The sequence below is a fragment of the Orbicella faveolata genome, unplaced genomic scaffold (assembly GCF_042242905.1).
Source record: "Orbicella faveolata isolate gen_17 unplaced genomic scaffold, um_ofav_v1 contig_46, whole genome shotgun sequence".
NCBI classification, from domain to species: Eukaryota; Metazoa; Cnidaria; class Anthozoa; order Scleractinia; family Merulinidae; genus Orbicella; species Orbicella faveolata.
Window position 1 is genome coordinate 28,945,047 of NW_028301576.1, and position 27,406 is coordinate 28,972,452.

The 27,406-nt window shown below is 36.9% G+C and overlaps 2 protein-coding genes and 4 pseudogenes across 3 annotated transcripts; 3 read left to right on the plus strand and 3 right to left on the minus strand.

The window, feature by feature from the left end:
- Nucleotides 1-1,437: 1,437 nt before the first annotated feature.
- Nucleotides 1,438-3,173, minus strand: LOC149099498 (uncharacterized; annotated as a pseudogene).
- Nucleotides 3,174-6,342: 3,169 nt separating this feature from the next.
- LOC149099499 (uncharacterized) lies at nt 6,343-8,810 on the minus strand (annotated as a pseudogene).
- LOC110056912 (uncharacterized) lies at nt 7,629-10,841 on the plus strand (annotated as a pseudogene).
- A 1,484-nt stretch (nt 10,842-12,325) lies between these two features.
- Nucleotides 12,326-14,602, minus strand: LOC149099500 (uncharacterized). The gene is made up of 4 exons (XM_089276851.1): nt 14,536-14,602; nt 14,147-14,194; nt 13,317-13,460; nt 12,326-12,870 (listed from the first exon to the last, which is right to left on the minus strand). The coding sequence occupies exons 1-4, from the start codon at nt 14,600-14,602 to the stop codon at nt 12,326-12,328; spliced, it is 804 nt and encodes a 267-aa protein (XP_089132977.1).
- A 1,236-nt stretch (nt 14,603-15,838) lies between these two features.
- On the plus strand, nt 15,839-19,164 carry LOC149099501 (uncharacterized). The gene is made up of 4 exons (XM_089278113.1): nt 15,839-16,665; nt 17,229-17,407; nt 17,592-17,688; nt 18,536-19,164. Exons 1-4 carry the CDS (start codon nt 16,543-16,545, stop codon nt 18,743-18,745), a joined length of 609 nt encoding a protein of 202 aa, XP_089134239.1. The 5' UTR covers nt 15,839-16,542; the 3' UTR covers nt 18,746-19,164.
- A 1,089-nt stretch (nt 19,165-20,253) lies between these two features.
- LOC149099502 (uncharacterized) lies at nt 20,254-23,575 on the plus strand (annotated as a pseudogene). Its single transcript, XR_016203969.1, has 5 exons — nt 20,254-20,782; nt 20,922-21,089; nt 21,187-21,359; nt 21,781-21,848; nt 22,073-23,575. The product of XR_016203969.1 is annotated as an uncharacterized LOC149099502 (transcript).
- Nucleotides 23,576-27,406: the final 3,831 nt, after the last annotated feature.

Below are 27,406 nucleotides of genomic sequence, written 5' to 3' on the forward strand. Positions count from 1 at the left end.
CTCACCAGTTTTATACATCAGGTTGAGTTCTTTTTGTTAAAATTTTTTAATATTTCAACCCTTCATTTATTGAACTTTAAATAAACAATGTCTTGAAACCTGATCTTGTGTCTGTGGTTACTCCGCATATGGTTTAGGGGTGGGTCGCGGGCAATTTCATTCAGGCATCAATGGGTTAGTCCATGTTTGATTGTTTGAAGTTGTGTAAGCTGTTCATAAACTGCCCCTGCGCATTTTTGGACAGTGCCATAGTCATCATTTCCCAACCAAAGAGCAACTGTTATACTGTGCTCAGTAAATTATAAGGCTCAATGATTTTCACTCTGACACTTTTCTCCCCTGTGAAATGGCATGACCATTTCAGCCATGGGAAACCATCATGATGCTGTTGGTTGGTGTTGAAACTGCACTCTGTACACTTGAGTGACTTAGAAATAGTGTAATGTAATTCTCAATGTCAACATAGCCCACAACTACCTCTCCAAATTTATTAAAGGTCAGGCCAATCTCTTCTAGCAATTCTTGGCGTGTGCCATTCAGATTATTAAATTTTTTTCTTTACTGAGTTGGAGAGCGTTTGATCGAATGGTCGACCAAACTAGTGCTGTGGCTGACATACGATAATAATAAAATGAATGACTAAATAAAAGCAAACTAGAGATTGATGGAATACAGTACCTTTAATACCGGTATAGAAAGTACACTGTTAAAAGCAAATTGAAGTAAAACACGAAGTGATTTTCAAGCTTACAATGCGATGCGGCCAGCGCTGCATGTTGTGCGATTCAAGTACTCAAATCACTTCCATCCAAGTGTAGAAAAGATTCACCGTCGAAAGAGACTTCCCAACTGTCCAAATCAACACTTCTCATATTTACAGCACAATTCCAAGTTCCAAGCACGGTATAAGACAAGACAAAATAATTCTGAAAAGTATCAACACTCGCCCTGGCAGTGACTGCCATCATTCAAATGCAAACTCACGACTACACGCGGGCTGCCTTATGGGATATGGCAATAAAATTTTCTCTCCAATAACGTCACCAGATCACCTGGCTCCCATTGACATCTTTCTTGTCGAAGGACATCCCTAGCAGAATCCCATTTATTGGACTTGCACAAAATAATCCCACGAGCCATGTCGTCGTTCTTTTCGACTCCTTGTCCTGTGAAAATGTTGACTGATTTGTGGAGCTCGAATAACCTGAGGATGTGTGTCACCATGAAATGCATATATGGTGGTATTGAATTTCTTTTGTACCCCTTCCTTTTGTCATTTAAGCTGAGGAACAAAGAAATCCACTGCTTTGCTTTCATAAAAAACTGTTTTGGGTCGTTTTCTGGATTCCAGTTGTTGACAACTTTGTAGATGTCAGCAAATGCTGTCCATACCTCTACAACTGTTGATACAGTTTCTGGACGTAGGGTATTGAGCAGTTTACTGGGGGAGGTCAGCCAGCAGGATCTTCTTGTCAGATCCCAAGAGGCTTGTCCAGTCATATCTACTGCTGGCTTTCCCATCACCATTTTTTTTGTTCCCACACATCGAAAGAAACACCAGAAGGTCTGATCACTTGAATTGGGTTTTTGAGCTGTGCCTCCTTTGCTTCCCCCTTTTTTTGTCTAAGTCATCTTCACAGTCTCAGTCTAAACATTCATTGACGAAATTTTCAATCAAAATATCTGTAACACGTAGCATCAAGTGAAGTTCATCTACTACTATATGATCCAGCAGAATGTTCAACAAAGGTTGCTTATCACAGCAGTAATTATCTTTAGATGTTGACATTTCACGGATCTCTTCGAGAGTTCATACCATGGGTGGAGTGTTATAAATAAGGTAGTTGTCACTTATGTTCCAACGATCAGCCTTGTTTACTTTACACCAAGCACAGGCATAGTTGGATGTGGCTTCATTGAGTCCAAGCATCAGTAAAATAAATTTGTAATCGCCTCCAAGGTAAAATTCAGTGTTGAAGTCTTGACCATCTACAGTTAATTTTCCTGAGTCAATCAAGCTGTTTATTTCCTTGAATAAACTTCCAAATTACACCATTATTGTCTGATGCCCTTCAGTTCCATTGACTATACCAATAGTTCTGTTTCCTTTTGCAGACATGACAGATTCCCCAGTTTGAAGAATAGAAAATGAAAGTAAGATGAAATTTGAATTCCTTGTCATTCTGGCACCACCATTGATTTTAATTTTGATTTTGTCATTGATAGTAAAAAGAATTTCAACTGAACTCACTTTGCCTCCTTCAAAATTTTCATCCAATGCCTCAATGTGGCACATTTTGTTCAGCTGTTCACAGCACTGCTTCACCAGGTAGGACCTGGGTAGGTTGTCTGTAATCATGGAGATTTCATGATAGAATGAATCTCCCACACAAAACATGTCTAACAAGAAAAGGATTTGCTCAACTTTTCTTTTTTCATCTTCTGACGAGGAGCTGTACCTGTCTTCCCCCTCTGCAGATTGAGATGTAGAATTGCTGGAATTAGGCAAGCAACTAACCTTGTGAGTCACACTGGTGTCTGATTCTTTGACACTTAAACTTTCCAATTCAATACCTGGACTTGTTTTTAACTTGTGAAAGAGGCTTTCCTTTGAACGATGAAATGTCCAAAGATTTTTCTAACAATTTAATGTAATCTTCCAGTTCTTTGTATTCTTCCTGTAAACTTTGGGTTTTCCTTTCACTTTGTTTTGCCTCGAACACCATCTCCTCATAGATCCTTTCCTTCTCTTCCTCTAAATTCTTACACCTTGATTTCCATTCTTGTAGCTCATCATGTAGGATTCCTATTTCATCATGCAGGCTTTCCATTTTGTTGTAAAACTCTTGAATCATTTTTGCCCGCCCTTCCATTACGTGAAATTTCCGGACTTGCTCTTCTAACTCTTTTCTTGCCCTACCTTTGGTTTTTTTGTACTGCAGAGAAATGTTGTATGTAGTTTTCATCAAAGCTGAATCAATTTCTTTTCTAATATTTGGGTCATCGTTGAAGGCAAAACATTCACCAAATGTGTACTTTTCGACCAAATCTATGTAGGTGAATTGTTTGGTGACCGATAAAGATGATGCCTCGCCTTCTTTTGGGCTTGTAGCCAAAGACCTTGGCTTCTCATAGCTACTTCTGGGTAAAGAATTTTCACCAGAAGTGTCCATAGAGCATGTGATTCCTTCTTGCACAATTTTTTGTGCATCTTTGAAAATGGGGTAAGGAATTTTGAAAGTGAAAATGATTCTTCTTTCTTTATCTCTCCCATCAAATCTTATATCTGGTGTAGTGACCCTGTTTGCCTCCTTGAAATGAGTCTAACATTGACTAAATTCATCCAACATACTTGCAAATTATTCTATGATGTAATGTTTCAGCATTGTTTATTTTGCAATAAGGAAAGGCTACTAAGCTTTATACATAACACTATGGGATTCAAAATGGTGGATGTCTCATGAGAAAAATGGCTCTTCGGCACTTCTAAAACATGGCGATTTGCAGTGACCCCTTAAAAATGGCTTCCCTCTCAGTCTTACTCAGCAATGTTTTAGAGATTCTTTTGCCAAGTTTGGAACCAGTTTAATGCCATCAGTGAGTCGTAAATCTGCACGAAAACTAAAGTTTCGCATGTAAACAAAACAGTCAGATATGAGAAGAACTTCCAGGAATTGTACAAAGTGGTTAAGCTTTGGCAGTTTTGTGCACTCTCCAGGTGTAATTAAGAAGTATGGGAGAACAATTGAAAGGCAGTGGGCAAGAATGTCCCCTGGATTTTTTCAGCCATTTTTGAAAGTGCTCAAAACTGGCTGAATTTTGGCATGTGGGCTTTATTTCACCTGAGAAACATTGCTCTGAAGTTTTTTTCACTGGGTTGTTCTTTGTTCCCGAGAAATAACGTATGCAAAAAAGGCACACAGGTTGGAAAAACCGAGTGGTTTATTGCATACACAATATCTTGAAAACGAAGCGAACTTTAGCATGAAAACTACAGAACATTGCTTAACATACCGGAACAAAACTGCATGCGAAATTTGGAGTGTTTTCGACAAAGTTCACTTTTGATTAAAATACCTAACGCCCTTTCCCTGCTGAGTCCTTCAAATAATCGAAGCCGGGCCTTTGTTATGATAAACTAACCCTTGGAGTCAACCCTTTCCCATATTAATTTATTTTTAGAACACCGCGGGGCTCTTGTTCCTGCAAATTCTTTAGAATGCCCAATCAGAGGGAAGCTATTGTATACGTCACACGCATGTCACATGCCACTGGTCACAGCTTACAGCAAAAAAATAAAAGTAATGGCGAAATGCGTAGAGAATTCATCCAGTGAAGAAAGTGAAACTTCTGATTCTAATGACCTCTCTTCGGCAGATTTCAGTTCATCTTCCGAAAGTAGTAGTGAAGAAGAAATGGCGTCGAATACGTCTAAAGGAAAAGCACCAGCAAGAACCACGAAAACAGCTTCTGGTAATCGGTCCAAAGCTGAGACCGTGTGGCTGAGAAAGAAGACAAAAACAGATAAATCGTTGAATGCCAACGAGATTGAAGACCTTACAACCTCGATATTCTCATCGGAAGAAGTCGAGAAAGTGGAACAGCAGCTACGGTCGACTTTAGTGAACGATCCACGCCTGAACAAAGGCGATTGTAAACGTTTTGTGGAGCATTTATTATGCGATACCGAAATTCAAAATTTCCTGTTGCTGACAAATGGCTTTTGTCGGAAGTTTTCTAACTTGGCAATGGAAGCATTCAGTGGTAATACTTCAACCTACAGGAAAGCGGCTTTTTCGATTGCGTGGATGAAGTTTCTGTCTAACTTCTATCCTGGAAAGACAATGCAGGAGCGGATGATCGTGGAGAGGATACTAAAGACTTCAAATCAACAGTTCGATTCAAATTCTGTTCATGCTGTTTTAAGTGCGATACATGAAAGTGTGTATTCAACAATCCACGATCATGTACAAATAAAGAAAGCCGAAATGGAGAATGGAGGAACTGGTCAGGCAAGAACAGTGTTAAGGGAAGAATCGGACGACATATTGTATCGATTCTGTGGAGCTTCGCTTCACCGCATGATTAAACTTCGGGAAGAAACGCTGGAAGGGAAGAAAGGGCATGGAGAATTGTCCGATCAAAGAAAGCCGATCATGACAAAAGAATAGCAAATTCTCCGTGAACTTTTACTGAAAGATAAAACAAACATTGCAGCCAGCCTCAAAACCCGCGATGAAGGGAATTTGAAGTTTCCCAAAACTGAACTTCTCCCCCTTTTAAGATCTGTGGACAACGAAGTTTGCGAGTTTGCAATGGATTCTAATCTACGAAAGTACCTGTCAAAGTTTTTGACCATGTGTCAAAATGCTGTGCTAAACAATGAAACACTGGAAATGGACTTCTGTATTATCGTGGCTTCAATTGTAGAGGCAGAAGTTGCAACTAATGTACAAATAGTTAATGGTCTTTTCCAGGCATTAGTGTCAAAACTAGCTAACACCAGAATCAATGAATTTATGAATGGCAGAATGGAGAGAGAATTTAAAAACCAGGGAGAAGTTGTGGATGCCGATGAGATGCTCAGACCACGTTTGAAAGCTTGCGCCTTGGCAACAAAACGCAAGTGACTTTTCTATTTGCATAGTGAACATAACATTTTAGCCAGACAATTAAGACAGATAGTTTTTACATCAGTTTTATTGCTTGCGGATTATTTGGTGTTGATTGAACTGAAATTAGGATTCCATAAGGGCTCCTGACTGAAATGGTTGTCACAAAATTATTTTTTATGTAACATTTCTGTTTGGCTACATGTAGATTACCTGTTCTTCTCTTTAAGTGTTTCGTTATTGCGCAACAGAAGAAGCAATGAGCACAGACTGGTGCAACTTTTAGTTTAAGGATACCGATAGTCACTTTTTTTGTGATGACATGATACTAGAAAGTTAAGTTATTCTCAAGCCCCGGGGGGACTCCTATATGAAAGGGGCGGGGATGCTTGTCGAAAATTTTGAAAAGAACCCCTGAAAGAGAGCAATCTGGGTGTGACTCTAGCTTTTCTTGACCCCTAAAAGATACCAAAAAGCTAAGAATAGAATTATATTTCTTCATGTGCAGCCCTAAAGGAGACCATTATGGCTAAAAATATTGGTGTTTTGCCTGGAATACCCTAAGCAAGATGAAAAATCCGAAATTTACACCCCTAAGTGAGACGACGAGCATCCACACCCCTTTCATATGCTATCCCCACCCTGGGTTCTTAAGCCTTGAATAATGAGTAACAATAGATGTAAATTATAAAAGTAAAGCCTGAATCTTTTGCCTAATTTATCTTATTTGCTAGTAATGATTATACATGTACTGTACCCATGTGAAAGTGGAAAGATTAAGAATTAAATTCTGCTCAAGTAGCATTCTTGAGTAAGCATTAATTAGTCTGCTTGGAGTATCTGCCATCATTATGATGGCACCATTGCTATTGTGTACATGACTATCAATTAATGCACACAGACCATTAGTTTGTACAAAAATACCTACTGACTTTTCACAGCCAATAAGAACCCCATAGGATGGCTGTTGAACATTGCCCACATGTGCAGCTAGATCAGCAAAATTATTCGCATTTGAGAAACCAGCAGTTGCACTTATACTTTGTATATTACAATCTGTACCTAGGGACTGTGCGACATCTTCTACGTCAAGATAGATGGCAGTATCCCCATACAACTCATCATACATATCATTGGTGTCACATATTGCTTTTACAAATAAAGAAGTCCATGACTGTGGCAACTGTGTCCATAGCAATGAAACATCTAACATATTGCATACAATAATTACCAAATGTAACAGCAATAATAGTGCAGGCACTGCTGCCTTGCCTTCCTCCTATTAAGGACTGTGCGATATAAGAGGAAAAATAAATTTGCACAGATCCCTGGAGACAATGCTACATGGTATGGAAATTTGATCTTGAGTTGAAATTAACCCTCCATCTAGGTTAAGACTTTGGTCTCTGTAACCCTTCTCAGAATTATTGTTTTGAGCTAAACTCTTCCTGCTAATGAGTCTTCCCAATGCTGGAGGGTAAGCAATGGCAGACAAATTCCCCCCTCTTGTGTGCTTTAGAACACTAAAAATGGATTCCAAAGCACTGCCATTGATTCACAATGGAGTGATGAAATGTCTTCCATCTGGTGACACACTGGTAAAGAACCATTCACAGAATGAAAGAAAACCATGCACAACAATTTGAAGAAGATCCCATGTCTATGAAAAAAAAAAATAGTGACAGTTCAGTATAGAATAAGATACAGCGAAATGGCATAATGCATCTTCACTGACATTACATAATTGTAATCAAGATTCAAGATCATATGTCAATGTAATCCATAGCAATATCAATTATTTGTCCATGATTGCATGCAAGTGACAGTTACTGTTGCACTGCCTGTTTAGGGTTGTTGTTATCAAGACTGAGGTGAGAATTCATCAATTTTCAAGTTAACAAATGATAGCAAGACTGTTAAGAAGACAGGGATTATTCCAGGTTATTAATAAAAACTTTGTGCACTAGCTACTTCTATCGAGAAATAAAACATTGCCAACTGACCCAAATTCATTTTTTTACTATTTTAAACATTAGTAACTAACCTGCCATGCAAGATACGTTTTCTGCCTAGACTTCTTGGTATTGTCAGAGTATTCTGAGGACAAAATAATTTATTTTTAATTTGATGACAAAACATTGTAACACTCACTAATATTGTGTAATAGAATATAAACTGCAGGGCAATTAAATAAATAAACCAATCATACTTAAGAGTCAAAGACCCCCTCCCACTGCTAGAAGTAACACAAAGATCCTTATGAAGATTGCATATTACACTTCATTTCAAAATGCTATTATCCGATGCAAATTGGTAAAAAGGAATTAATGACTTCATAAAAAAAAGCAGAAAGTAAATTTGTTGTCCTCTATGTTGTTTACTTACTGAACAAGAACAAAATATTACCATAATCCCTTAAAACAGAAATATGGGATTGACATTTTGTTCTTTAGTACTTCATTTACACTGACAGAATCCCAAGAGAAAATAAAATATCATCAGACATCTCATTCCAAACCTTACACAGTATGTAAGATATGATTACTGGTATTAAACATACCTGCTTCATCATGACTGTGGCTCCATTTCTCGAAATCCATTCCTTTCTTGATATTTTGAATGACAGAGCTCTCCATGCTTTTTATTCTCCGTTTACTAAGCAGTCCCTTTTCAAAAGTGAGATTGCAAGCTTCTAGGAAACTGACGACATGCTTGGCACTCCCCTAATTCAGTTCTTTGCTCAGCTCATCGATTGCAGAAATCATGTAACGTTGCTATAATAAAAATAATAACAAACAGACCAAATATTTAGCAATTTGAACTTAGCAAATGCAACTTTCAGAACTTTCTCATATCATGATAAAACAGCCACTACTAAAAAAGGAAACATCGTTAGTTGATCCAAAAATATCTGCTGCAGACTTTTGAAGCAATGAAATTATTTTCTAATGTAAAACATTTTGGGTTAAATAAGTTTGTTACCTGCATGATCTTGGCTGGTCTAACATTGAGATGTGTCCAGTTGTCTCGGTACACAAATGCGTATTTCAGACCAGGGACTTTGCGGCTTTGTCCCCCCTCTGCTCTTTCCATCTCTTGGCTGTAGATCTTCTCAATTGTCTGCCATCCAAAAAGGGTTCCATCCAGTGTGAGCCTCTTTGAGCCACTTGTTCTTGAGCAGTATAAGGCAGCTATCATGTTCTTTTGCTTAAAATAAGAAAAATTATAATAAAATACTTTTGAATATCAACAGTATCATGATATCATGACAATAAAAGTGTACTGCTTTAAGAGGTGGATCACTAACAGCAAGTCTGGAAGTTACAAACAAATAAACAAAATAAGGAGATATGTACAAATGTCTGAACTTTCAGGCCCAGTTGTTCAGATTCGAAATTGATAAAAGTCATTGATGAGCACTGAAGGTGTTGTAATAGAGACAAATATCATTATTATCTCTTGATTGTAATTATCAAATGAATCTTCAAAATTAGTCTTAAAACTACTGGTAAATGGCCAGGGGAGCAATATTAATCCTTGAAAGAAGTCACTGCATGAAAACATCTAAGCTTTATACTTGTAGGGGTACACTTAGGCCAAAAAAGTGAAAAAAATAACATTAACATTCTGGAGTGAAATACAGTTCATTACAGTGCTGCGCGCGGTACTGTGAACACCCAGACAGTTTTTTTTTACATTTTTTTGACATATTTTTGACGTGTTTGATGCGTGGTAATCGGCAACTGACCAATCAGGGAGTAGATAATCTTGTAAGGCGGAGTAGATCTCCCAGCATGATATCCATTACAAAGAACACGGCAATGTACCAGGTGAAGGTGAAGTACGGGGAGGAAAGATTTAGTACTTTCTTGATCAAGGATATCTCCTTTGCTAAGCTTATGCAGGCAATAAAGCAAAACTGTTCACCGCTTGCACACTTACCCGCCTCAAACATTCGTGTAAGATATCGCGACGAAGACGGCGATATGATCAATCTGTTGGAAGATCCAGATGATTTTGCTTTTGGTGAGATGCTAAGGAGTACAAAAGAAGTCAAGGATCGGGACTACGGAAAGATTTTTCTTCAGGCAAGCGAAGTAGATTTGCCGCTGCCGAGAAAACTGAGATGAGTGGACGTGGAACTGCCGAGTTCTTCAGCTTCTAACGAATTCAAGTCGCTGCAACCGAAGCATTTGTCTTTCACACCAACGCCTGGCACACATCTCGCAACTATGACAGCTCCAAAAAATGCTGAGAAAAGTCGTGTGGACTGCCAGCGACGGGAAATGGAAGAAAATCTTAAGGTTTTGAAAGTACAAGTTGCTAGTGCAAAAGAAGAATTGGAGAAACTGAACAGTGAATCCAGACATTTTCAGTCGCTCATTGATATTCGAGCTCGACTCTGTAACAACTGTCACTGCAGTGGTCACACAAAAGTAAAATGCTCAAAACTTCCTTGTGCGGACATCAGTGTGTGTAAAATAATAGAAAAGCATCCCAAACACAAAACGAAAATTAGCCAACTTCAGCATGAGATTAGATCTCTGGAAAACAAGGCACAAGAAGAGGAAACCCATCTCAAAAGTTTCACGGCTGCACGTGAACGTGCAAAATCTTCGTTTTTCTTTGTTGTGAGACCTAGATTGAAGGCACAAAACCAAGTAACGTATGTGAACAGAAGCTGGTTGGATAGGGATCTGATAATTTTGCAAAGAGCGCTCAAAAAGGTTCCTCACTGGTGTGAAGACGAAGACTGGAGACTTATAGATCAATATGAGAACTCAAATGTAAACATCTATTTATAAATAGAGCGTATCACCACACTCACAGGATAGAAGGCATCTGATTCCTCTTCTTGTCTCTTCCTCGCGTTTTTTCATGAGTAAAATTAAGGTAAACTAAAGTGAACTCAACAGTTCCTGTACACTGATTTATTTGAACATGGGGAATATTGATCAAGGTCAAATAACAAATAACTCGGCTTCATAGCGTTGCAAATTTCAGATTCTCGTTCATTTGTTGATTTTTCTGGAAATGTTTTACTGTTGTAGTTATTAGCTGAACAAACCTTCGTTCATATTCTGCTCTTGTAGTTGTACCTCTTGCGTTACTACGTCTGTGATATGTATTTTGCAACTCAACAATGACAAACAGCAAACTTTGTAAATATGATATGTTGTGTTCAGAGATATCATGTAACATTTTTCTTAGTTGAGTTTTCTGATCTAATTTACAAAAAGGTAAAAAAAGTGTTGCTCATAAAAAGTATCCACAGTGCTTGAAATATGCATACGAGCTATTGGCAGTAATGTTGAGCATCGCCTGTGCTATTGCGATTTTGGTTTTATTGACAGCTAGCATCTGGTGGTGACATAAAAATGCCTTTATCTTGTGGAAGCAATATTCACAGGTGTTGAAATGTGGTGAGTAAGTTGGCTGAAATAATAGTCTTATACCGCAATCGGCTAACATGTCCCTGAGCACTGGTTCAATGCGATGACCATGGTGGAAGCCACAATTATCCATGACCATGCAGTCTCCCCGCTCAAGTACTGCACTCCCGTCAGCTCGATGCTCTTGAAGAACTTCGTCAAAGACGTTTAGTGGTTCAAATCCATTAGATGGACCGTCCAGTATATTGTAAAAATCTACGCCGGAAAATGAATGCAAAAGATTTACAGTAAAATTTGCATTAGACGTGTAATACTGAATTTCGAAAGCAGCCTGTCCTAGTGGCGCGCTCCCGTAGTTTCTGTTCCCTGTAGTTTTGATTACGCTGGATTTGTCAAAGAAATGCAGGGTCATTGGGTTGACGTTAGCTATTTCAGTAAGAAAATCATCGATAGCTGTTGTTGCTTAAGGGGTTGTAGATTCGAGTAGAATAGATGTAAGTTTCTTTCTCATCACTACAAGTTCTTTGCGAATGACCGTGTTGATCTGTGATACGCTCGGTAGATTGGCAGGATGAACCACGCCATCAAGTAGAAGCCTCTGGTCTCGGTCGAATAAGTGCTCCGTTTCATTAGTTTTTGTACCTCTATGTACTCCACGACTTGTTCATTCATTTTGGGACTAGGAAAGCCAACTCTAATGCCTCTGAGGGATGTATTTTGTTCATTGTAACGGTCTATCACTTTCTGTACAAAACCGGGGCTCGAACGAATTTCCCGTGCGATTTGACAGTTGCCAAATCCATCATGATAAAGGTCCAACACTTGTTCTCTGTACATTGCAGGTAGGGCTCTTCCATTATCAAAGCTTCCACCATACCTATTCAGTCTTAGTTGAACATCAACTAGTGTAAAATAGAATAAAAATATAATTTCATTTGCGAGACAGCTGTCAGGTCGTAGAAAGAAAAAAACGGATTGTCAAGCAAACGCGAGTTCAAATATTTTAGAAAAGGAAAACTTACAAGCACTTTGAACGCGAGTGTGTAGCATTGTAGAACTCTTGATCAATATTTCAGTATATCTTTCACAACCGTGAGCTTTTAAAAGTCCAGAGCTTTAGTCATGTTTGGTTTCCCGCCGAATTCTATCCCACCTGTATCAACTCGTCAAAAATATGTCATAAAAATGTCAAAAAAACTGTCAGTGTGTTCATGGTACCGTGCGCAGCACTGTAAAGAATATTGTATTATCCAATTTAACTTTACAGGAGCCCCTGCTTGTGTAAATTACTATGATCATTCTTGCAAGACCCAGGTACATTTAAAATATGCATGTTAAAAAGTTTATGACATTCTTAATAATTACCTGATGACTTGGACATAACATTGCAAATATCGGATTGCCAATCGGATCCTCAGGATTGGTGAAAGACATGTTTACTTTATACTTTTCACTCAATTCTTTCACATCTTCAGTGACAGGCAGCATTGCCCTGGGTAATCCACACAGCATTTTAAGAAGGGTCAAATTTGAAGAAGCACCATCACACAGGACTATGGAGACCCTAAAACCATAGGCACTGAATGCTTTTAAACACTTCTGAAAGAATTCCTGCAACGTGTTCGAATCGATTGAATTTGGAACTGGAAAATAGGGCCCAATCATGTTGTAGCCTGAAGTAAGGTCCCTCCAAAGAAATTGTACAATGTAGCTGGTCTTATGGCAACCACTCTGGATGGATGATGAGTAAACATCGTGCAACACAGGCAACTCATCTGCCATGGTGAAGCTCGTTATTCCCCCACCCTTAAGGTTCCAGGCTACCTTCATTTGAACCTTGAGAGCAAAATATTGCCAAAAAAGATCTATTAATATATAACATAGTCGTGATTACAATAGGTTTTTCTGAGTTACCTTTTGCCTATGTTTTACAATGTGAAACCATTTAAATAAAAATCGAATTTGATTTGCATAAAAATAAATATGAGAAAAACTTATTTTCATTTCAGGGTTTCACATGAAGAGTTTGTATTTTTTGAAACAGAAGTACGAGGTGATTTGAAAATGGCCCAGTTCAGGCTGCAGTGTACTATAGTAAATAAGAGCAATGTGACCCAGCCCGAACACATAAGAATATTTGCACAGCATTTGACTTTTCTGAGTTCATATTTGAAGCATCATAATTTATGAGGATTAATGATATTGTGTCCTACCTTCACCTCATCCCACATCAACACTCCAACACCAAGAGGCTGGGGATGGCCACAACTTTCTCATTGGCTTTGATAGGTCTGGAACTTCTCCTGCTGACTTTCAAAGTAGTGGTGATCAATACCAGGCTGCTCAGCACCATCTTTCAGAACTTTCTTTAACACCTTTGTACAGGGAAGTTGAAGAATGCTTAGTCCCCGCAAAGCATCATAGGCAGAAGGACAGCGGTTGTATACCGCAAGAGCTTTAAACCAAATAAAAGACAGATAATCTCATGTCTGTTTAATTAACGAAAGCCAATGAAGTATTCAGCTTACTACAGCTAATTGTGGACACCACTCTACATTAAACTGAATTTAAATTTACAATGTACATTAAAATCAGCCTTGTGGTGATGTGTTAATAAATCACAAACCATAATGCTGGGAACCAGGCATTAATTTCATAATTCAGGATCATGTTAGCTTGCAACACTCTGTATTAGTAAAATTACTATCACAGAAATTGTTAAAACACATTATGTTACACCATATGGCATAGGGTGTCAGGTCTTTGACCGTGGTCAAACATGTAGAAGTATGCATGAGCAAAGATAGGTAAATAGTTGCTGAGGGTAAATTATTTCCATTTAATCAGATAAATGAGTATTTTTACTTTTTAATGCTCCGCATCCCAACAAAAATGCTTTGAGAAACTTTGCTGACAAATCTGCATATAGATGTTTTTCAAAACTGTAGAACTTAGAGCTCCAAAAAATATAGTAAATCATCAGGATACTGTTTATGTAATCAACTTTGAACAGTGAAAATTAAAACCCTATCTTTAAATTACTTTTCTTGTTTTTTGCAAATTGCTGTCTTGGTCTAGTCAGGTCTACTCATCACAGGTTTACCATGTTAGAAGAATGAAATAGAACTTTTAAAAACTTACCAACTCTGATGGTGGCCAAAGACCATCTGTTTCCCTTTTTGGCAGTCACTAAAAAATTAACACACATTTAATTTTATGCAGAGGTTATATCATGGGGCTGGTAGATGTTACAGGTTATAAATAGACTACTACTTTTAAAACTTTTCCATTATGGTCTGCCTGATAACAACATAATTTTTTAGTCACTTTTTAATAGTTCTTTAAAACTACTTAAGCTTATAGATTCCTTGAATTGTCAACTAGTATAGTATAGCAAAAATATTAAAAGTGTACTGTATTTGAAACTGTTCAATTCTGTCTATCCCAACATATTAACTAACATTGTTCTTATTAATTAAAGAGAAAATCAATATAAATACAAACTTATGAGAAAAAATTTACACTCATACCATTGTTTCGTTGGTCCTTGAAAAAACTCTCTCTGTCCTTCTCTCCTTGGTCTGCTTGTAGCAACATGATCTCGAGACCAAAATTATGATTAGCGTGATTTCTTATTTGACTCTGAAATTATTGCTATCCTAATCCTCCGGTCAATCCCGGCATGTGTAGTGACAAATGAGGGACCGTGGATTGCGCTTTATCCAATATGGCGGACGGAGGCGGTAAGTATCGGTAAATTGCGATGGCTTTGGAGGCTTTTAGTGGTGGAAGCTGCTTGCGAACTCTTTTTTAAACCAATTATTTATTAAGTTTAAATTATCCTAGAAATGAGTCATCGAAAACGGAAGCTGCCTGGAAGAGATCAGTTTTGCTCTGGAGACTCCTGGTTTCGAAAGTGACGGTACAGTTGCAGCTTCTTGCTTTGCAATCAGTGACTCTCTATTAGTACTTTAAAGACGTTTCTGCTTGGCTCTTGATTCATGAGCTCTCTTTTCTTCATACAGACATTCCAGATGGCATGAGCTGTTGTGAAAGTGAAAGTTTACATTCATCCACGTGTTCATCCAATTCAATGAGTGGTTTGTTCCTTGTTGCAACTATTATCTTTTTGAATAGAGCTTAGGGCTTTTTTGGAGCAATTTTAACTTTGACATTATTCATATCGAAGACTCCAGCCTAGAAAACCAATAATATCATAGCTTTAGCCTTCATGATCCAATCATGGTGTAAAGGTCATGTTGCCTTAAATCAATGATATTAGAACCGCTGTAACATTGTAGTGATTGCATATTATATAAGAATACTAATAATAAATGTATTGTTAAAAAAATTGTTACTGTTGTTTTTACTCTCAATGTTTTTTTGTTTTTTTTAAGGAAAAATGAAAGATATATTGTTAGAATTGCAAGAGCTTCTGGCAAGATTGCAAGAAAGTGACCCACCCAGGAGGCAGAAATGGTCAGAATGGCAGACTGCTTTAAATGAAAGCTGGGAAGAGCATCGGTCATATCTTTTCAAAGCCCTATTGCAGTTCACTTTTGCTGTTCCTGAAGATGTTTTGTGCAACAGGTGTATGGTTAAAGCTGCAGTGGTGAAATGTGACATGTGTTCCAGTGCAAGACATCTGTGTCAGGGTTGCAATAAGACTGTCCATGGAACAAGGCCATTTCATGACAGAAATGCCATAGTTAATGGGCACTATTTGCCCATCCCTGTTACAACATCATTGGGCAGTAATGGCGAATGGGAAATAGTAGGTAATTAATCTTTTATTTGGTTACATTTATGTCTGTGTTATCTATTTAAAATGGCAGTGAAAGTCTACTTAGAATAGTAATTTTGTCACATGTAAAGCATAAACATATATTAGCATAAAGAAACAACACAAAATATAAATTCTATCTTTTTACACTTCCTGTTTACAAACATTGACATCATTTTTTTTGGTTGTTTAAATTTATTAACAAATACTTTAAAATCTTAGCAGTGTCCTTGCCTAAGTTGTCTTAATTTTTATTTATTTATGTTTTGTATTCCAGCATAGCAGAGGAATCATTTAGCATTGGTAAAATGCTTACCTTAATTTATTTTGTTCTTTATCAGCAAGAAGTCTGCCAGTTTCAGAGCTTCATTGTATGATCTGCAATGGCCTTTGCAAACCTCAAGAAATTTTGACAGAAAGTCACTGCATCGTTGTTACTCTTCAAGGTAGTAATAGGCTTGTATGAACTTACTTCATGTAAAAAACCTAAACATATTCTATTTCTGTAACATATTAGTATTTAATTTTTTGCTGCATTTTCTAAATTTTAATCAAGCCTGTTATTGGCTTCCATTCTTCAGATGTTACAATCAGTTTGTCCTTCTTAGCTAATTATACACTTGTATGTCAAATTTCAGGACGGTTTGACATAAATCACCAGAGATATCAATGTCTCAAATGTAATAAACTCATTTGAACTTCTGAACCAGTGGTTGTAACACAGTCAGAGTTTTCACCAGGAAGTATCAGAGATATGACATATGTCTTTGATCAAGACCTTTTCCTTTACTGGGATCTTCTTCAGAAGCAGATTCCTGGAGTGTCTGAGCGCTCATTTCTCAAGTCACTTGAACTCTTTTCAAAGAGAAAAGGACGTGTGAGTACCAAGATTGAAGACTATCAGTCATTAGAAATGTGGTTGTTAATTAGTTCTTGTATGTTGCTGATAGGTTGTATATGGTGTATAATGCTGCAACAATTTAATAGCTTATTGTTAATACCAGCAAAGTGAACTTTATATTTGGGCTGCACTATGTAGTAATGTTATTGCTGACAGGCTGTTAGCCAGTGTTTAAAAGGTTTTCTTTGTTCTGCCCCCTAGTGGGATCTGAGGACAGCAGTTCAGCTTGGTGATGTCTATTTCTGCAGTCTTGAGTGCCAGATGTATTTTAAGATTCCTACATTTGCTTTTAATTAAGAAGCTCTCAACATATATCAACAAATATTAATTCTCTCTTAAAAGTGGGCTTGCACAGTACAGTCAAATGATCATTTAGTTAAAAGCTTTGTTGTTGACACAAGGAAAAAAAACTTGATGATTAAAAACTCATTTTCTTTTCTTACCTGTTGTTTGAAAGATAACATTTGTGGATTGTATAGAGATCATAACTAAAGAGGTTGTGACATTTCATAACATGATAGCTTGAATATTCTTTCCAGGTTGCAACAATTAATGCCACAACATTTGGAACATCCTTTAAAGAATGGAAGTACTGTCAATTTGAACTAGACAAATTACGACAGATTGACCGGATGGAATGCCCATCATGTAGTGATCACCAACATTCTGTGCATGTTGATGGCAACATGAAACTCTACAGATTTAAATCTGCTGGAATGTAAGTTTTGTAATTAATTTTGCCCCAATAACAAAGAATGTTTATTTTTGATTCACATTTTTTTTAATATAAAGGTCAGTGAACAGTGCTTTCATTAAGCACCAATTGGCAACTATTTTCTTTGGCTAAGTACTTATAACAAATAATAGTTGTAATATTATTTTTTTATGACACCTTTATTTAGAAGAAAAAAAGACTGTTACTACGGAGAGGCATTTGTCGTTTCAAATGAGAAAGTTGACAACCATATACACGAGGTCTATCAAGGTGTTAAGCAAAGGGTAAGAGCTCTATTAAACATGTATCATTCTGCCTGTACACATTTCAAAAAAGCCAACTTAAAATGTATGATACTAGATTCCCAATTACTCCAAAATAGTTGGCATGCTGTAGATAATATTGCAGTGTGGTACCATGCTATAGCTATTTTATCAGAAAGACAGACAGTACTTGTAAAAATACAGTACTAGTGAAAAAGCATGTTTGTTGTAGTTAAAAATTAAATTCAGGTTAAAGTGATTTTAACCTAGTTTGATTCTCAATTTCCTTTGTCTTCTAACCCTAATAAGGGTTAAAAGACAAAGGAATTTAATTTTTAACTACAACATGTTCATGTAATGTTAGACACATGTAGGTGTCTGGGTTTGTGTGGATTTAATGGCCCTTTCAATAGAGTATCCTTGAATGATTTCAGTGCTCACCTATGGAAAGCAATTGTATATCTAATGTAGCCTATTAAATGTCTGCACTGTCCCCTTTACAGTATAAGTAGTTATCAGTCTAAATTTACTTTAAATGTGTTTTTAATGATTCATTTACATTCTTAATGTTTACAACACTGGCTGGAAGTGCTGCCATTGCCTGTACTTGAATATTTAAATAAGCCATAATATTATAATTTAAATGGAGTCTGTACAATAATTGTACTGATGGACTATTTTCTGGATGCATTATTGAAATGTTTTGGTAACAACAGTGAAAGGCACTTTATAAGTATTGTGTAGATGTCTAGATGTTTATTTTTTATAACTTAGGTTTAGTTTGATTCAATGTGACATACTCTATCAGACTCCTAAAAGTCTAGTCTGATATTTAATAAATTTGAAGCTTATGTGAATTTCAATTTAGAAAACAGATGAGCATGCAAAGTGCGGTGAATCAAACTGGCGTGCAGCAGGAAACAGAATAAAGAAGAGGAGAAATCTGTGTGAGACAGGCCTGGAGATATCAGGATGCAGGCACGGATTGGCACAGCATGCCATCAACATGATGTATGGGGAGGCTTATGGCTATGCACACTATCTTCAAGTCAAATACTATTTTCCCCCCAAAAATTGATTTTTTTTTGGTACGATGTCATTTGTAAATACTGGCCTTAGCTAAAAAAGAATGGCCCAGGAACTGCCCAGAAAATGAAACCAGCATTGTCAGTGATGCATGCAAAAGCTCATGCTTGGTCATGTCAGGTACTTATAGTTATATCCATCTGCAATGATATTGTTGACTCTCGTGCATTTGGAAACTGTTGTGCAAATACAATTTTAATTCAAAAGGCTTTACATCCATGTACTTAGAAATGTTTTATATATGTACATATGAGAAGCAAACCTGTTAGATTGAGTTGAACCTTCTTATAACAACAAGCGGACTGAGAACATCATGCTGAAATTTTGCCGATAAGGTACTGTATAGATAAGGTCAAATTCAGCTCGATAAGTAAAACATGTTCCAGTATAAAGGAAAAGGTTTTACAATAAGGAAACAATACAGTTGGTTGTGAAGTCTGATTGTTTGGATTAGAGTAGTCCTTTGAAGGGTTCTGTTGTTAAGACTGACATTTCAACAACCTTAACGGAAGTTATCATCACAGTACAGTGAAGTGTTATTTATCAGTTGAGTGTTACATGTGAAAACTGATCATGGGTCTCCCTTTCCTCTCAGCTAATTTAAGTATTGAATTTTAGTGCATACTGGATGAAATACATGCAATACTTGTATTTATCTGTTTGTATTTATTGATTTTTTTTTCAGTGTATGCAATGAGTAAACCTCCTGAAGTGTTTCTGAAACCAATTTTAAGAACACTTTCAGGCTGGTTTTCACTAAGCATCCCATAAATAAAAACATAATCAGTTGACAACCTGAAATCAGTGTTCTTACATGCGTGTGTTTACTGTACACTGTATATGTTTCCACTCAGGTCTTGTGGGGTGATAGGTGGCAGAATGAGGCAGCTGCAACTACTAAAGTTGAGCATATCAACAGCCACTTCTCGAGATTAGGCTCCTGTACAAAGCATATGCTCCCTGAAGGTACAGTACTCTTATTGTCATGCATCTAACAAAATAACAAAGGCAACTGAAAGCTATGCCCCATGTCAAGAACCAACCAGCCATGTCAAATTCAGATATCTTCATAATTTTTTTATAATATAGCAATCTAAAGTATTAGATTAAAGTGTTTATGTTTTAATTTTTTTTTCTATTACTTGACAACCCAACAGGTAGAGAAGAACTACTTACTGAACATTCCGTTCATTGGAACAGGAGAAAAATTGAAATACTTCCTCATTCACTTACAAAACGATATACAAAGGTATAAATGACAGCTTTTGTCTTTCAGTGCTGTGACAGTTACGGTGGATTATTTATTGCTAATCATTCCTTGATAACACAGTTTGAAATCAATGCGTTTGCTTTATACCTCTCTGTTCCCAGGCCCAAAATGATCTTTAGGAGCTGGCTCAGGAAATTAAAGAGCTGTATCAAAGTGTTGGTCTGAAGGAAACAGATGTGTGCTTTGAAAGTTGGAAATCAGATGTTCGTCTGGTTGCAAAAGGTTAGGTATTTTGAAGTCATGTTTGGTACTTGAAACCCACATGTAGTGAAATTATCTGTTACAATTGTGCCCCAACTTTTTCTCACATATGCCAGTGTAATCATCCCCTTGCTTTTCTCTGATGCATGATGTAATGGCGTTGTCCACTTAGCTATAAAGAAATGTTGTGTTTAAGTTTCTTTATCTGTTTTTTTTTTGGTGTGTGTGTTTGTCTTTTTAGTTTTGATTTGTTTTCATACATAACTTCAGATGATGAAGCTTCATACAACAAAAAGCCACAACTGTCCAAAGATGAAGAGTTATATCTGAGTCACTTGTTGACACTGCAAGACTGCACTTCTAAACAGAAGTTACTCTGCGAGACTGCTGAGCTAATGTATGGGAAGAAGTTAAGCGACCTTCAACCAAAACGTTGTACCAACTTCGATGAAGGTGAAGTGGTATTAGTGGAAAAGGCGCTATTGTATTTTGAAAAGCAAATGGAGCATTTTCACCATTCAATTGCTCAGTTGGCAGTCAATATGGGAAAACTTGCAGGTGATTTCTTTGTAATTTTACCTAAGCGTGCCAAAGAACAAAATTTAATATGCTTACACCTAACTGTCAGTAAACTACAGGCCCTTCTCTTTCTTTCTTTTTCTAGTCTGTAAATTTCTCTATATTTTTATTTCTTTAGACGGATCAAAACAGCGTTAAAAGCTACGTGCAAAAATAACGGCAGAGAAAGCAAGCCTACAAGACTTACTTGTTAAGTACAACCGACTTTCTTCTGATGGCTCTGCCAAATTAGAAGAGATAGAGAATGGCAAATTTCCCTGGAAAGCTGAACTTCATACTGTTGAAGGTATGAGCAGAATGTTCCGAAAAGCACATTAAAGTTAACTATGATCGAAACAATTTAATTTGTTATTAATACTTATTTTTATCTGCATTTTTCACAGTTGTACCTATCCGTACAAAGCGATTGGTGGTAGACAAACATATGGAAGCCTCCAGGTTTCAGGAAGAAATAAAACTTCTTCAGAAGGAGATGATTGGATTCATGGTGTTTACAAGAACTCTGTTTTACCATTCTTGGTCAAACAACAGGAGCAACTGCAGATTTTATTGAAAGGTATCTGGATCGTTGGCTTTCAAAACTAAAATAATAGCGTTATAGTGTGACGTATGCTAACCTTTAGTAACTTCTATATTCCGAATATATCTTTTTTGAAAACACTTACACATCAGGTTTCAGTAGCCCAACCCACCGATGCGAACTGAGTACTGCCCAGTTATCTCACATTTACATTTTTTACAGATACTGAACACTTCTGACTCATAAATAAAGTTTCTTATTGTTATTCACGTATCTGTCCGTGCGTCCATCCATCCATTTATGTAGTGCGTAATACAGACAGACAGATGCACAAAAACACGGACGCCAGTCCACATAGCTCACTATATGCTTTGTTATGCTTCAAGTGATCCAACAAAACAGAACTTGTTATGTGTTGTCCCTTTCACCTGAGTTAACTTTGCTTTCTTCACTCTAGATGTAGAGAAAGAAAATGAAGTCAGAGGACTAGGAGCTTACTCGGAAGCATCTTCTGAAGAAATTTCAGTAAGTCTTTTGTTGGTCGACATAACAGACGGTCAAAGTGCAGTGTATGACCCACTTGGTCTACAAGGCTTTCCTACTAACCGTGCCACGTGCCGAGTTCTTTTGTAGTGGTTAAATCAATGTTTTCCGTAATAGTACTATTTTTGAAATCGTACAAGCTCTTGGTACGGTATCATGTTTAGTAGGTGACTTACAGTTGGTTTTTGTTTCTAACAAACATGTAGAGTCTCTGGTATACAACCTGTTCGATCCAGAAGCAGGTGATAACGGCAAAACTAGCCCTAATCCAGGATGGCAAGAATTTTGCCATAAAGCAAATCGCTGCCGGGATAAGTGCCTTCGCTCCAGTGCTGACTGAAGATCTGGATGCATTTCGTCAGTTCCTCCTCACGCATGATGTAGAAGTAGAAGATGGTGATGCCGAAAGCTTGAACGGCGAAGGAGATGAAAACGAAGAAGACACTGAGTTGATCAGCAGTGGCTACAGCAACTTGATAGGAAAGGGATCTGCAAACACTATCCTGGATGCACTTAGCAACTTAAGTGCACCTCTAGTACGTGCAGTTCCCCCAGAGGTTATAGCTCCTGGCGTTACCTGTTGGAAATTTCCAAAGGAAATAAGTCAAGGCCTCTACAAAGGCAGGAATGGAAGCAATGCATGCAGCTTAATAAGTATACTCGCTGCGTACGCCCTAAGTCTCCAGAACACTGCTCCTCCAGATTGCAACTCTAGTATCTCGAGCATTTTTCTTAAAGTATTATGCGGTTGTATAGAAATTGGCAATCGCATTTATGATCTGAGTCATGACAGTTTGCCATCAAGGTATCTTTCGATACAAGAAGCTGCTAGCGTATTAGAGATGTGGTTTGATATGGATGTAGGCATCAATTTACCTGTACGGTTGAAAGACCATCATGTTTTATCTACCATTGGTGGTCAGTTACAAGAAGCATTTGTTTCTCGTTCCTCGTTCGTTGCATTTCTTATACTCAACAAGAAAACTTCTTTGTTCTATTTTACCGAAGGCATCGTAACCTATATTGATACTCATTGCCATGAGCCAAGTGGTGCTGTCGTAGTCACAGCTGGGGAAAAAGGGCTCAATTCTTCTTGCAACACTGTTTGGGAATTAGAAGGCAATCAGGATAACACTTACAGAAATTTGGTATTTGTAACCTTTTAGTAGCAAAACTTGCCAACCATAAAGCAAGGAATTCAATTTATTCACAGAAAAATAGTGGACTTTGTCATTATGTTGTGTCTCTCAGTAAAATGTCAGTTATTCATATAAATATATGTATTTCTACAATAGACAGCTATGTAAGTTATACCATAGTAAGTGCCGAATACACTCGGAAGACGAGTTACCTAAGTTAATAGAGTGTACCTACATTTAAGCACTCAAGGACTTTAACTCCATAAGTACTTAGATTTCCACACGAGGACTGCACCAAGTACAAGTTGTCCTGTAATGAATATCACATAGAGCTTTTTCGTATCGCCGTTTTTTTTGTAGATTGTTTTCAAAAAATGAAAAAGGACAGTTCTCAATTTACGAAGCAATTAAATTAAATTTTGCACAAATGAGTGTTTCTCAGAGCTATTCTAAGAGCTAGTTTTATAGCAACATGAAACAATGTCTAAAAATCTCATTACATAGTCATTCTTGAAATAAGTTATAAGTTATATGAACTTTCATCGTCTCAGTAATATTTTGATTTTTTGGTTTTAATCTGTTGCATCTTTTCGTATTGTATGTTATTGTACATAGTTCATTAACACTGAAAAGCCCCAATTGGGAGAGTTAAATAAAATTTGTATTAATTTGTAAAATAGTCAAATTATAATAAGAAACAAACAAATGATGGCCTTTGTGAAAAGAGTGGTTTTCGTTTGACCGCCAAAAGTTATTAGTGAATTGCTTCAAGTTTGCATTACTATGGAGGCGGGGGAGGGAGTGCTCATCGATTGGTTTGAAATCCAGTACGAGGAAAACCCGAAACAAATCGCGACTCCCGCGTGCACGTTCTCTCCAAATTGGGTCTGCTGCGTGTTTGGTTTACTGGATGGTCAAAATTCTATGTGACTGGCCAAAGTAATTACTTTGGTTTTGGGTTGAAGCTCTAAAATTGCTCTAATCGTGTCTAATTGTTTAGCAATCATTTCACAGTTGAATGAAGACCGCTCTATCAAACTAATTTAAACCTAGGAAATTTAACTGTGCTAATCAGGCGTTTATCATTTGAAAACGAATAGACTATAAAAACAGTAAAATGTTCTTAAAAAGACTAGTTAAAGGAAGCTCGATGAAAGGTGGGTATGTGTTTGTTGACTATGAACAAGAAACGGCAATTGCAACTCTAGGAACTCTTTAGTAAATGTTTCAGAACAACCAACTGATGGGTATAACTCACTTTAGAACTCTGGGAAAAGTAGAATTAGAACTAAATAATTTACCCTAGTAAGCTATATAACACACTGTAGAACACCCAATCTACATCCCGATTTTACAGTTATTTTAGAAACGATGGAAAAGCAGGGTTCATTTTGTGAATTGAACCTAGTAAGCTATATAACTCACTATAAAACACCCAATCTACATCCCGATTTTACAGTTATTTTTTAAACGATGGAAAAATGGGGTTCATTTTGTGAATTGAACCTAGTAAGCTATATAACACACTATAGAACACCCAATCTACATCCCGATTTTAGTTATTTTTTAAACGATGGAAAAACGGGGTTCATTTTGTGAATTGAACCTAGTAAGCTATATAACTCACTATAGAGCACCCAATCTACATCCCGATTTTACAGCTATTTTTTAAACGACGGAAAAACGGGGTTCATTTTGTGAATTGAACCTAGTAAGCTATATAACACACTATAGAACGCCCAATCTGCATCCCAATTTTATAGTTATTTTAGAAATGACAGAAAAACGGGGTTTATTCTGTGAATTGACCCTAGTAAGCTATATAACACACTATAGAACATCCAATCTACATCCCGATTTTACAGTTATTTTAGAAACAATGGAAAAACGGGGTTTATTCTGTGAATGGACCCTAGTAAGCTATATAACTCACTATAGAACACCTAATCTACATCCCGATTTTACAGTTATTTTTCAAACAATAGAAAAACAGGATTCATTTTGTGAATTGACCCTAGTAAGCCATATAACTCACTATAGAACACCTAATCTACATCCTGATTTTACAGTTATTTTTCAAACGATAGAAAAATGGGGTTCATTTTGTGAATTGACCCTAGTAAGCCATATAACTCACTATAGAACACCTAATCTACATCCCGATTTTACAGTTATTTTTCATACGATGGAAAAACGGGTTCATTTTGTGAATTGACCCTAGTAAGCTGTATAACTAACTCCAGATCTTTCTCATTGTGTTGGCTTCGTTTTGGTTGTTTCGCTGGCTTAAGTGGTTTGGTTTTGGCATTTTCGTTTTGTTCTGGGTTGTTTTTTTGTAGGTGCCCAAATGACCGCCGATGAGGGTCATCGAAACCCACCACGATCGGGTGTATCAATACGCCCCGTCCCCCCCTAGCCAAAATCCTGCTCGAGTGCCTGCACGCGCAGTAAGTTTTTTGAAGTTTGATGCAATCAGTAAGTTAGATAGAGCGGTGGTGGATATTATTTAGATTCGCAAAGCTGTGAGGGAGATAATATGGACAATCTTTGTTAACAATATTTGCCTCATTAATATAAGCAATAAGGTTTTGATAGAGCTACAAAAGTATCAGTTCTGAGTATTTAAAGAGCATAACACAATTAACTGTCCCAGGGAATTTTACCCCAATGTTAATGAATTCTTTTTGTGCCTGCCTAAGTTCAAAAAACTCAATTATTAAAAAAAATAGATGTTCACAAGGCCTCAAAATGTTTATCAATTTGTGTCTAGCATGGTGTCTTGTACAATGTCATATGTTAATGAGGAAAAATATAAGCAATGACATGAGCTTTGCCATAACATCATGGACGAGGGAGGGGGTACTCCCGCATTGGGAGTGCCACCTTGCCACTCTACTGCCTCCTAAAACAGGAAGGCATTGAAGTGGATGGATTTGCATTTTATTTTATTCCAGTATATTACCTCACATTATTATTAATTTTTGTAGAAATCAAGAAGTAACCAAGTGTAACAGTAGTTCGTGTGGATAATGAGAGATTTTTTCATAGATATTTATTGTCAATAGATTATAGTATCCAGACTAATCTAGCGATTCGATATTTAGCACTGTTATATTTACCTAATTGACATCAGTTTTTATGTGTCTGTCCTCTTATTGATGAAAAATTGCATCATAACATTGTCAAAGTGGCTGTGTGGCAGTGTCACAGATGAGTGGTTCCACAGTAAACTTTGACAATGTTATGATGGAATTTACACATTTAAAACTAATGCCAATTTGTTTTTTACAATAACAAGACCCGAGTCTGACGCGTACAAGTAGCTCATTTCCATAGTACAGTGCGTGCAAGTCCGAGTCTTCAATTTTATCCATCTGTACTCCTATTTATGATAAAACTGAACCAATCACTGTGCAAGAAATTGGACAGTTATTGTAAAAAATATCATTGATTGTTATAACCTGGATGTTTGAACTAAACACCTCAATTAAAGGGCTCATTCTAATGAATAAGTGTTGGATGGATATTTTTGTTACATATAGCAACCTTTCTATAATTCAGGAACATATTAATATGCGTCTGTTTGGCTTTTACACAGGAACTTATTTTACAGTCAAAAAATGAAGAGAAGGAATTGAGGTAACTTTCCAGGCAAAGTGAGCTACAGAGTTTATATAGCCTCCAGAGAATGAGACATTTAGTAAAAAGTCAGAGCTGTATCCTATTTGTCTGCAAATCTGATTGGTTTTCACACTGTTTTGTCTTTGCTAATGGAAAACAAGTGTGTAAATTGGTCTTTTATGGCAAGATGTTTCTGTAGTGGTGTCTTAAGGGTTTCTTCTAAAGAAGATTAGACTACTTGTCCTTGTTTTGAGCTATTTTCTCCTGCAAAAAAAAGTGTGTTGGTAGACTTACATTAAATGACAATATTGCAAGGTTATAAGTACCTCATAAATATTATCTACCCAAAATACTAGGGAAGATCATTTCAAGGATTTTTGTCCTGGTGTTTTGATTATAATTTTTAAATGATTACATGCTTGAGCCATGAGATGATATAAAATAAATACCAGCTGAGAGATGATATTATTGTAGCCAACTACATAATATTTTCAAAATTTGGTGTGCCTGTTTCTTTTTTTTTTTTTTGTTACTGCTAAGTTGGTTTGGTGAATTATACATGTAACTCAAAATAAATTGACCTTTTTTTGCTATTCAAATGTCTAGGGAAAGAGTGGTATATGCCATGTCAACGGGTGCCCACAGATGGGAAAAATGCTTAAAAGATTGGATAATCACCTTAATAAGTTTCACAGAGGTGTTACAAGAGGGTTTAATGATAACCAGCCAAAAAGACGTGTGTTAGAAAAGTCAGGCAAGTCAAGAGTTACTTGTTTGCTG

Coding starts and splice junctions, on each gene's coding strand:
- LOC149099500 (XM_089276851.1), bottom strand. CDS start 14,602: ATGTTGCTACAAGCAGACCAAGGAGAGAAGGACAGAGAGAGTTTTTTC. Junction 13,461..14,146: donor TTTGGCCACCATCAGAGTTG/GTAAGTTTTTAA, acceptor TTTGGTTTAAAG/CTCTTGCGGTATACAACCGC. Junction 12,871..13,316: donor TGATCACCACTACTTTGAAA/GTCAGCAGGAGA, acceptor ATATATTAATAG/ATCTTTTTTGGCAATATTTT.
- LOC149099501 (XM_089278113.1), top strand. CDS start 16,543: ATGACATATGTCTTTGATCAAGACCTTTTCCTTTACTGGGATCTTCTT. Junction 17,408..17,591: donor AGATTTAAATCTGCTGGAAT/GTAAGTTTTGTA, acceptor ACCTTTATTTAG/AAGAAAAAAAGACTGTTACT. Junction 17,689..18,535: donor ATCAAGGTGTTAAGCAAAGG/GTAAGAGCTCTA, acceptor ATTTCAATTTAG/AAAACAGATGAGCATGCAAA.